At 34.9% G+C, this 12,624-nt stretch overlaps 1 protein-coding gene across 1 annotated transcript; it reads right to left on the bottom strand.

Moving 5' to 3' along the window:
• Positions 1-10,924: 10,924 nt before the first annotated feature.
• On the bottom strand, positions 10,925-11,860 carry LOC130041855 (olfactory receptor 4K1). The gene has a single exon (XM_056134137.1). It carries the CDS (start codon positions 11,858-11,860, stop codon positions 10,925-10,927), a length of 936 nt encoding a protein of 311 aa, XP_055990112.1.
• Between the last annotated feature and the right edge of the window lie 764 nt (positions 11,861-12,624).

Below are 12,624 nucleotides of genomic sequence, written 5' to 3'. Positions count from 1 at the left end.
GGATCCAGTTTGCAAACTTGCTTTGAAACAATCCTGAGGGTAAATATAGAAAAAAAAATCAGAATTATACATAGAAATGAACACTTTTAATGTGTAGGATTCTAAAATCCCATTTATTTGTTAAAGGTACATTGAAGATAAAGTTGGCAAAACCCTCCATGACATTGAAGCTAATGGTATCTTCAAAGATGCCATGCCACTGGCCGAGCAAGTGAAAACAGAGATAGATAAATGGGACTATCTTAAACTAAGAAGCTTCTGCACCTCCAAAGAAACAGTGACCAAAATACAAAGACAGTCTACAGAATGGGAAAGGATATTCACCAAATACACATCTGACAAGGGGTTGATATCCAGGATATACAAAATACTGGTTAAACTCCACAAGAAGAAAACATCCAACCCCATCCAAAAATGGGGCAATGAAATGAACAGAAACTTTCTCAAAGAAGAAATCCGAATGGCAAAAAAGCACATGAGAAAATGCTCTACATCATTAATCATCAGGGAGATGCAGATCAAAACCACAATGAGATACCATCTCACACCTCAGAGACTGGCCCACATTCAAAAGAACAAAAGCAACCTATGCTGGCGTGGATGTGGCGAGAAAGGGACACTCCTTCACTGTTGGTGGGAATGTCCACTGGTTCATCCCTTCTGGAAAACAGTATGGACGATTCTCAAAAAATTAGAAATTGAGCTCCCATTTGACCCAGCAATACCACTCCTGGGAATATATCCCAGAGAGGCAAAAATGTATAGTCGAAGTGACATCTGCACTTGTTTGTTCATTGCAGCACTCTTTACAATAGCCAGAAACTGGAAGAAACCTGAATGCCCAAGAACAGATGACTGGTTAAAGAAACTTTGGTACATCTACACAATGGAGTACTATGTAGCTCTTAGAAAAGATGAAGTCATGAAATTTACATATAAGTGGTACAATATGGAAAGTATCATGCTAAGCGAAATGAGTCAGAAAGAGAGGGATAGACATAGAAAGATTGCATTCATCTGGGGGATATAAAGTAACAAAGTATGAGATTAATACCCAAGAATAGCTGAGATCAGCACCAGGAGGATTACTCCATAACTTAGAGGCCAGCCGGGTATCCTAGAGGAAAGGGCTGTTCAGATAGAGAAGGGAGCACCAAATAAAGGATGTTTGGAGGATCCTCCCAGGAGGGGAGATGCATGTAGAAAGTAGACTATGGACTGAACATGTTTGCCACTCAATGCCTCTTTTGCAGACCACAACACCCAAAAGGAGAGAGAGAACACAGGGGATTGCCCTGCCACAGAGACAGGGGGGATGGGGGGATGGGGGTGGGAGGGATATTATCCATGGTGGTGGAAAATGGGCACTGGTGGAGGGATGGGTATCTGATCATTGTATAATTGAAACCAAAGCACAAAAAATTGTAAATCTACAACTTTAAAAAAAATAAAATAAAATAAAGGGAAAAAAAAAAAAAGAAAGTAGACTAACAGAATTCAAAGTCTGGCAGCACATATGTCCCCTAAGCCCCACCTCAGTTTTAAGAGAAAGACAATGAAATGAAAATTTCCACAGGATGCATGATTTGAAATGAGAAAATTGTGGTATAAACTTCTGCTTCAGTGTTTCTTCTTAATGACAATGTTTGTTCATCCATTCCAAGTTATTGAGTACCTTATAGGAGCATGTTCCAAACAGTATGGAGACCTGAGATTGTAGTACTATCAAAATGGGTAGAATTTATGTTTTCATGCAATTCACTGTGACTTCTGGAAAGTCAACATAACTTTCTATAGTTGCTATACATTTTAAAAACATATAAAATACAAATAAACATTAATTGACATAGTAGGGTACAAATTAAAAATCATACAAAAAAGCTTACCTCCACTCAAGTTATTATTTTTTAGGGTTGGGGGGGTTGTTTTGGGGTGTTTTTGGCTTTTTGGGGTCACACCCAGAAATTCTCAGGCGTTACTCCTGACTGTGCACTTAGGAATTACTCTTGGAGGTGCTCAGATTACCATAAGGGATGCCAGGGATTGAACCTGGTCGTCTGCATGCTAAGCAAATATCCTGTTATACTATAGCTCTATACTATAGAGCTATAGCTCTGGCCCTTAGGTTGTCAGTCTTTTTTTTTTTTTGGCTGGGGGAGGGGAAAACATGCAGCATTGCATAGGGGTTACCCCTGGCTCTAAACTCAGGAATTACTCCTGGTGGTGCTCATGGGAACATATGGGGTGCTGGGAATTGAACCCGAGTCAGCCACGTGCAAGGCAAACACCCTACCTGGGGTATTATCTCTCCAGCGCCCAGGTTGTCTATCTTAACGGCAAAATATATGCTTCTAAGATAATCAATGAGATGTTAAAAAGAAAAAATAAAGCTAGGTTAAAATAGAATAAAGTTATTTTTCAATAGAAATTTATATTAATCAAAGAAATGAAATGGTGACCTCTGGTAGCACTGTAGCACTGTCCTCCAGTTGTTAATCGATTTGCTCATCGGGCCCAGTAAGGTCTCCATTGTGAGACTTGTTGTTACTGTGTTTGGCATATTGAATACATCAGAAATAGCTTGCCAGGCTCTCTGAGAGGGGCAGAGGAATTGAACCCTGTTTGGCCCTGTCAGCCACGTGCAAGGCAAATGCCCTACCTGTGGGCTACCACTCCATCCTGCGCCCCTGCACAATAAGGGAAGCAAATTCTGAAGCCAAGCAAGATTTTTTCACTTTTGTCTTTTTATTCACCTTTAGTTTACCTCTAGTCTTCACACTTCTTTAGCCTTTACCTCTAAAAGATAGAAAGTAGGGTGAAGCCGAGAATTAGATTCCTAATGTTAGTATTGTAAAACAGGATATTTTACTATCAAAATCCATTGTGATGCACAGTACAAAGTTAAATAATGCTCTCCTTTTGATACCAGGGGATCCTAGAGATAATCATTCCTTGGCTTTAGAAGCCAGCAAATGCAGGTATCTCCCTGAGAAAAATATAAACTCCATGGAATCCCAACATTTCAAAAAGAAATTTGAGGGTCTGGAGCTATAGTACTGGATGTAGGGCATTTGTCTTACACTCTGTTGCCCTGGGTTATGTCCCTGGAACTCCATGCGGTACTCTGAGCTCCTACAGGCATGATCTATGAGCACAAAGCCAAAAGCACAGCTGGAAAAGACTCATATATGCTTGTGTGTGCAGGCTGGAGCCATAGCACAGTGGGTAGCGTGTTTGCATTGCATGCAGCCTACCCAGGTTAGATTCCTCTGCCCCTCTTGGAGAGCCCGGCAAGCTACCAGGAGTCTCTTCCCCTGCAACAAAGAATGGCAAGCTACTGGTGATGTATTGGATATGCCCAAAACAGTAACAACAAGTCTCACAAGTTGTTGTGAGCCGTTAATGGTACCTGCTCGACCAAATCGATGAACAACGGGAGGGAGGACAGTGCAGTACTACAGTGCTACGCTCGCATGTGCACACACACACACACACACACACACACACACACACACACACACACACCCTAAAAACATGATACATGTGAAATTCATATTGTGATACTTTCTGGACTTGAAAAAAAGATTTTTCTGAACCAAACTATTAAACTGAAAACTTCTTAGTAAGAAGAAACCTGAAGTTTATAAGCAAAAGCCCAAAGTATAGACATTTCTTTAGATCTTTCAAGTTGTTCAGTTTTAATTCACAAACAAAAAAATTTATAGTTTGGGTAATGTTTATAAAGATGTGAGGCTTTAAAGGAGTTCATCAAAAATAAGAACAGAGAAAGAGGCAGGTTGGCAATAAAAACCACATTTCTGTGAGGAAACTGGCTTCTAGTCTCTGTGTAAATCTATCTAGGTGATATAGCAACAGCTCCCAGCCCTCCCAGGATTTGGGATGATCAAAGGATGGGTAATAACCTGGGGTGCAAATGAGAGGTGATTTCTATTTGTTTGATTAAAGAAGCTACATTTCCAGGAAAATATAATACATTTTTTTCTAAAAAGGGGCAGTAGGCCAAATAAATTTGGAACTTTTAGATTAGACAACATGGCTAAAGATTTTGGAAAATGAAAAACTTGATTTAGTTACCTTGCTTGATATGTGGCAAATTTTTAAAATAAGTTCATCTGTAATTCTCATGTAAGAACATGGAACATAATAGAAGCTACAAAAACATCCCAAAAGGATTGAGATGAGAGAGAAAGGGGGAGAGAGAGAGAGAGAGAGAGAGAGAGAGAGAGAGAGAGAGAGAGAGGGAGGGAGAGAGAGAGAGAGATCGTCAAGTTGTAGGATCAGGTATTTATAAAATGCTGGGAAGGAAGAATTTCTGCTACTATATTTATACCAGCCAATATTTTTCAAGTCAACTTCTTACACCTTGCTCAACATAAATTTATGCTTAAACAAGTGCCACAAAGGAAGTAGTGCTATAATCCCAACATTACAGTAATGAAAATTAAATCTCAGCAGTAAAGTCAGCATCACAAGGTGTAATACTTATCAACCTGGGTCTGAATACTCATATAACACATATTTAACCACTATGACCTTCTTAATTATGGCCTGATCATGAAAAACCAGTATTTTAAAACATCAGCCTGTTCATTAAAATGAAATTTTACATCCCATCCTTTTCTCTATTATCTTCTTTGTTCTTTCATTCTTCTTTGTTCTTTCTACATCAACATGCTTGGGTGATGAAGGCCTTTATCAACCACCTGTGCTATAACTGGCAATAGTCATACATGGTAATGTATTTTGTTCAGACTTAAAAATATCACATATAAATTCCAACTTCTCATGGTAAAGAACCCAGATTGTCTTAATTATGGTAATAGCTTTAAGCCAGAATCTCTTTAACTCTTTGAATGATAACATTCAGATAACGTTTATATTGGATGTTTTGCTTGCGTACAGTGCATGATTAAATTCCCCTTACCAACTTTGAAAGAAATCCTAGGGGAGCAAAAACAATGTAAGAAGAGAAACCAAAATCTTCTCTAAACACACACACATACATACACAAAACATAGTGAGTCACAGAGTTCATAAAATAAATGTATTAAAAGCCATGACACAAATCTCCAAATCTCGGATAATCAACCAATGGCTTGCAATAGCCAATTATACGAATGTCTTTTATGAAGTGAGGTACTTATACCATGGGATTTGTTAATACTATTCTGATTGCTTTTTCCAAAATTAAGATGGTAAGAGCTTTTAAATTGCTTCCCTATAATTGTGACTGCATATATCACAAAGAGGACAGAGGAAAAACAGTTATCCAGAAGCTCATATGAGTACATTTTCTCTCATAAATAATCTGCCTCTATGTTCCTTCTTTACCATTGTTTAAAGCAATCATGCCCATAACCAGTACTATATATGTCCAGAGCCTGAAGGAAATTATATTAGAATAAACAGAAATCTTATGTAAGTCCTAAGACAATTAGAATTTTGTTTTTTTAATCCTTTACTTATCCATTTTAATGTAAATATTTTTTCAAAATCCATACCATAATATGGTACTCCCCCAAATCCCATAGTTTAATTATCACTGATCAACAATCAACTATACAAAAAATATATAAAATCAAAAAGCTCTTAGTTGGGTATAACTGCATAACACTGTTGAAATATATGCATATCTAATGTCTATATGTTGTGGAAACATACCCCAAGTTGAAATAGAGCTGTAATAGTATTGAGAAGGTTTATAGTGAAGAACAATGAAAGAGAAAAATGTTAGTTTTGAACCAGTGAATTTCCAGGAAACTGTTAAACCTAATAGAGAATCCCAGGTTTTGTGATAGGCTGGTCTTAATCATCAAGTTTCTTCTTTTTATTATTTCAGAGAAATTTAAAAAATTTTTGCATCCAAATCTATCTCTTTTTCTGCTCTTTCCTAGGCAATAGCATTTCCAGTAGCCCAGCATTTTAGACAGGTACACTTTTCTCCATTTTTCCTCTCTTCCATGTTTAAAACTATTTGCCTTCTTCTAAAACATCCCCAATTTATTAAATTTTTTTCACAGTAACTCTGTTGTCTAAAGCTTCATTTTCTTTATCCTTAAATGTTTCAAAGCTATTTAATAAGTCTCCGACTTAATAGTGACCCTTCCTAATCATTTTTTCTATCATCATCTTTAAAGATAAAACAAAATCAGAATAAAGTTAATGAACATAAAAAAGGGGCATTTGCTCTAGAAATAAAATATAATCAAGTTAGACTCATTATTTTACATTTTATGCATTAATATTAAGCCTCATTTCCCTTCACTGTGCTCAGTAACTAAATTTTCTGCTCACTAAATACCTTATTCACTAGATTTCTTACTAAAATTATAAAACTTCACACCATGCCTTTCCACTTCCACTTTGGGGAGTTTTATTTTCTTTCCACTATCTGAACATTCTTTTCCTCTTTGGATCATCAGATGTTATGGTCTCATCATTTTTAATTTATTAGATAAGAGATTAGTGCACCAAACAGATTTTTTGAGAATTCATCTCTCTTTTGTCCTTCCAATTTCTCCCCTAACACAGCATTATTTTCTCCCCTTGGAACACCCACTGAAATTTTATATTATTTGATCTTGTAGTTTTTGTTTCTCCTTGCTCTTATCCACTCCATTACTGCACACTTCTCATGGGCAAGAAGTGAATCTCTTAGGATTATTTTCTAGTACCTAAGACAGGATCTAGAAAATAGTATGTGATCAAATAATAGTGGTAATTCGCTGAATGGAAAAATATATGTGACCATGACATCTTTCTGGAAATGTCTTATAAATGGGATCATGTACTATATTCTCTTTATAGTAGCTTTCTTATTGCTTAATGTAGGCTTTCTGCCATTTTTATACAATTTGGTGTTTTTATTGATTAATATAGGCTTTTTGCTATTTTTAAACACTCTATTGTTTCAATATTTGTTGTCAATATTTGATTCTTCTTACTTCATTTTTAAATTTAATGTCATTATTATTGAAAGAACATGGCCAATGTTACTGTTTAATAGTTATGTGCTAATGTTAAAGCTATGGCATTGAAAGTTCCTACACCACCATTACTAAAGCGCCAAACTCCTCCATCACTTCTCAAGCTCACTCTTAGTCAACTTTATCATTTCCACCCAGATCCCACACTCCAACTTGGTAACCTCAGTTTTCTTGTCAGCATTCAATGATCTTTTTTTTAACTGGACATTACACATTCCCTTTGTTTCTTTATATATTATACCCAAATAATTCATATTGTATTTGTTCCTCTGATACAGGGATGAAGGTAATTGCCTTGTACATGGCTTGCCCTGGTTAAAGCTACCTGCTGTACACTTTCTCCGGCCCTTCTCTTCTTATGTTGCTCTTCTTATATTTGCACTCTCATATTAGTTACTATGTATATTTATTTGAAGAAAAAAATTCTAGAGAAGTAAACTAAGACGGAATAATTTTTATAGTTCTAGTATCACTAGCATTACATTAATATAAAATTTTTCATTCATATTCTTCTACAATTTTTCTTCCTGCTTGTTATGCATTTACTCATTGGCTTAAAGTCATTTTCTGCAAATGAAACATTTGTAAAGTAACTCTACTTTTCACCTAATATTACTTTTTACTCTACTTGTTATAAGTTTAAGAAAAATAATTCTATGGGAAATTTTTTTAACCATATCAATTTCTTTTTTATTGAATCACCGTGAACTACACTTAGAAAGCTTTCAGGTTTGAATTTCAGTCACACAATGATTAAACATCCATCCCTCCACCAAGTGTACATTTTTCATCACCAATGTCCCCAGTATCTCTACCTCTCTTTGTCCTATCCCTCCCCCTGCCTCTGTGGCAAACAATTTCCTGTTATTCTCTCTGTACTTATGGGTATTATGGTTTGCAATACAGATAATGAGATGTCATCATGTTTTGCCTTTTATTTACTTTCAGCACAAATCTCCATGCTGAGCGATCCCTCCACCATCATTGACTGAGTGATCCTTTCTCTATCCCCACTGCCTTCTTCCCCAACTCATAAGGCAGGCTTCCAACCGTGGAGCAGTCTTCTTGTCCCTATCTCTACTGTCCTTGGGTATTAGTCTCATATAATCTTTTTTTTATATTCCACAAATGAGTGCAGTCCTTCTGTCTGTCCCTCTCTTTCTGATTCATTTTACTTTAGCATGATACTCTCCATAACCATCCACTTATAAGCAAATTTTATGACTTCATCTTTCCTAACAGCTACCTAATATTCCATTGTAAACAGTTGCATAATATTCCATTGTGTAGATGTACCAAAGTTTCTTTAACCGGTCGTCTGCTCTAAGGGCATTCAAGTTGTTCCTAGATTCTGGCTATTGTGAACAGTGCTGCAATGAACATGCAGGTGCAGATGTCATTTCTACTGTGCTTTTTTGTACCCTCAGATATATTACCAGAAGTGGTATTGCTGGGTCATCTGGAAGTTCAGTTTCTAGTTTTTTAAAGAATGCCCATATTGTTTTTCAAAAAGGCTGTTTTGGAAACAGTCAGGATTCCCACCAACAATGAGATCCCCTTCCTCCACACATACATGCCATCACTGGTTTTTCTTGTTCTTTTTGATGTGCGCCAGTCTCTGTAGTGTGAGATGATATCTCATTATTATTTTGATTTGCACCTTCCTGATGATTAGCAATGTAGAGGAATTTTCATGTGCCCCTTGGCCATCATATTTCTTTTTAAATTTTTTGTGTACTCTCTTTTATTTCAAAAGCATGTGAAAGGTAAAAATATACCAAATGATGCATTAAGAATTAAAAAGTGGTTAGAATGGGAAGACTGTCTCTCACACTATGAATAAGTGATCAAATCAGGCACTCATAAATTTTAACTTTTCTCCTCTTTTTTCTTCTTTATTTCCTTCTCTCTCTCTGCCTCTCTCTCTGTGTGTCTATCTCCTCTCTCTCTCTTTCTCTCTCTTCCCCCTCCCTCCCTTGCATGCTCTTTCTCTTTCTTGTTTAGGCACTCACACATCCAGCAGTGCTCAGGGTCTGCTCTTGACTCTGCACTCAGGGAATCAAACCTGGGTCAGCCACAAGCAAGGCAATCATCCTAACTACTGTCCTATTGCTCCGGCCCCTGCATTCCCTTTTACCCCCTTCAACTGATCCTTCCTCCCCTAGACCACTCATTTAGTATGAAAACTGTGAATATAGAAACAGAAAAACTTGATTTTCAAGGATATTATCAAAAACTATCCATTTTTACCAAGGGAAGATTTTTTTTAAAGAAAATTAAAAATACTACCAACAACACTATTACTTTCTTAATATTTATTATGCAAATAAAATGCTTTTGGCACTATATAAAAGTAAATAAAATTTAGTCAAGTTTAAAAGATAAAACTGAAAGGAACAAAAGTGAAGTTTCAGTACACTTTAGTAAAACCATAGTTCAAAAATGGTATGTTAATAGTTAAACCTCATTTCTTGCTAGATTAGCATGGTTTAAAATATAGTTAGTTATGTATATAAACACTAACTGAAGTTCTATAATGTAGTTAGAATACTGGGCTTAATTTGGTTTTACTATTTTTATAAACAATACTTTAAAAAATTAATGTAGCATTTGGTTTTTGTCGGAAAGATATCTGATAATGTGATTTATTTTTGCCAGAAAATAAAATAAGAATTAATAGTTAGGTGAAAAGATGAGTATTCAAACATTATAAGACTTAAATGGAATCATGTACAACCTTGTAACTATGTATCTCACTGTGATTCAATTAAAAAATTAATTATAAAAAAGAATGTATCGGTATGGAAATATTTATTACTAAATAATCAAGTTTACATCTTACTTATATTTTAATAAAAACATTGATAAAAAAGAAAAAAATGATGAATACATGGATCTTCAGAGATAGTTCAACAGGTAAGGTAGCTTGCTTTGTACACAGCCAACCCAGATTCTATCCCTGGCAAACTATATGGTCCAAAAGCACCACCAGAAGTGTCTCTTGATTTCCAAGATGAGAATAACCTTGAGTATCATGGGTTGTGGCCCAGAAATAAGAAACAAAAAATTTCATATATATATGAAATTAATTTAGGTTTGGTTCTCAGTTGCAAGTAATCATTGCCATTTTTTGCAATCAAATGTTATAAGTAGAGATGGAAATAAATTTTCTCTGAAATTAATTATTTTAGCTTAATGTTTTGCAAACATTTTCAAAGATAGAATTTTCAGAAACTAATCTGGAATTCTTTGAACTAATTTATCCCACTTAGAAACAAGTAGAATTCATATATAGATGTATATACTGCTGATAGTGCTTAAAAAACTTGGAAAGAATTATAATGAATAGAAATACATCTCAAGTTATATAAAAGGAAACAGAAAAGTACTGAAACAATACTACACCGGAATTATGATTAACAACTAAATATATAACCAAAATATTTAATGTAATCTAACAAATACATAATGATGAGGTAACAATCTTTGTTTAAAATGTTATTTTTTCAAATAACTCAACATTCAAAACACATTAAAAGTAAGATAAAGATGCTAGAGACTCTACTTACTTGTACATTTTGATTGCAAATTACAAAAATATTATGTTCTCAATTGAAGATAATAAAGTTTGGTAATATTCTACATTTATGTTGATTGGAATCTAAAATAATTTAAGTCATTTTAAAATTTAATAAACATTTTCAAGATAATTTGTAATTTTGAATTATAAACAATAAAAATTATTGATTACATTTAATTAGTAAAATAGGAATTAGTTTGATATAATTCTATTTTACTAAAGACAAAAATCCAACTCAATAATTCAGTAACACATAAAAGCAAAAAATATTGGCATTACTGGAATCCAGTGGAAGTTCTTCTTTCCTATTCAGGATCATGCATCCTCAGTGAAAACCCTAGTTTTTCCATGAACTCACATGACGGTTTCTCAACTTTCGCATGGCTGATTTAACATCTTCATTCCTCAGAGAGTAGATAATGGGGTTCAATAAGGGTGTACAAACAGTGTAGAACACAGAAAGGTACTTATCCACAGGAAGTCTGCTAAAAGGCCATATATAGAAATAAATGCAAGGTCCAAAAAAAAGAATCACCACCGTGATGTGGGCAGTGAGTGTAGAAAGTGCCTTGGATGATCCACTGGAGGACTTCTGCCTGACAGTTATCAAAATAATGGTGTATGAAACAATTAAAGCCAGAAAACAACCCAGTGATATTAGGCCACTATTAGTTAAAGTCAAAATATCCATCTCATATGTATCCATACAAGCCAACTCTATCACCAGGGGAAGGTCACAAAAGAAGCTATCTACTTCATTAGGGCCACAGAAAGGCAGATCCACTGTAAAAGCCAAGTGACTCACAGAATGAAGAATACCCACAGACCAGGAAATAATCACAAAAATTATACAAAGTTTTTGAGTCATAATTGTGCTATAATGTAGGGGCTTACAAATGGCTATAAATCTGTCATATGCCATACCTACAAGCAACATCATCTCACTCCCAACAAAACTATGAAGAAGGAATATCTGGGCCATGCATCCCTCAAAGGAGATCGTTTTATGTTCAACAAAGAAGTCTAAAAGCATCTTGGGTGTAGCAAAATTAGATTGGCAGATATCAATGAAAGAAAGATTACAGAGTAGGAAGTACATAGGAGAATTCAAATGGGGATCTGACAAAATAATTACAATAATAAGAATATTTCCCAGCACTGATGCCACATACACTAAAAAGAAAAAGGAAAACAAAAAAATCTGAAGTTCCCATGAATTAGAGAGTCCCAGGAGCACAAATTCAGATACCACCGATTCATTTGTATGAGCCATGTGTCCAATCTATAGTTACCTAAATAAAATATAATGAGAATAATATCACTATGATTTTTATTGTGTGTAATAAATGTGCAACATAAACATTATGAACTTTCAATTAAAATTTAATGTAATGTATCTATTTAATTAACTATCCTAATTGATAGTTACAGGTTCATGGAATGTTGCAGCAGTATGAAAAGAGAAAATTTATTATGGATTCTATCATAATGTGGAAGATAGAAAACCCCTATTAAAATTAAAATTACAAAGAAACCAAATATCACAGGCAGCATATCATCATTATTATTGAGATGAAATAATTATGATAAACTGATAAGGAAAATAAAGTGCCACTGAGTCAGTAATAGTTAAGCTAAAACTTGTCAAAAGATTCAAGTTTTCTAGGCAATACTGAAGCAAAGTATATTTCAAGAATAATAGGAATAGAGACAATCAAAGTAAAAATTTAAGGTACACACACAGGGAGACATGGGTGGGATAACCTTGCTGGAGGAGAGAGTATACCAAAGAGAAATAGAATGCAGTTGCAAAAGCAAATGAGGAACAAATTAGCATGCAATTGCCCGGAGTACAAGATAGAGTGAAGTAGAAATCCTTGAAACTGAGGACCATAAAGTGTTTGACAGTGTTCAGGAAACTTAACAGAAACATCAAGCCATATTATCAAAGAAGAGTTAATAGAGATATCATGAGATTTTTTTAAGACCAACTATATTTTATATGTACCTTCAACAGTAAAGTTCACCTTCTGTTAC

This window comes from Sorex fumeus, unplaced genomic scaffold (assembly GCF_029834395.1).
Source record: "Sorex fumeus unplaced genomic scaffold, SorFum_2.1 ptg000098l, whole genome shotgun sequence".
Taxonomy (NCBI): domain Eukaryota; kingdom Metazoa; phylum Chordata; class Mammalia; order Eulipotyphla; family Soricidae; genus Sorex; species Sorex fumeus.
Note: the sequence above shows the minus strand (reverse complement) of the source record. Positions and strands in the feature narration are given on the sequence as shown.

Coding starts and splice junctions, on each gene's coding strand:
- LOC130041855 (XM_056134137.1), bottom strand. CDS start 11,860: ATGGCTCATACAAATGAATCGGTGGTATCTGAATTTGTGCTCCTGGGA.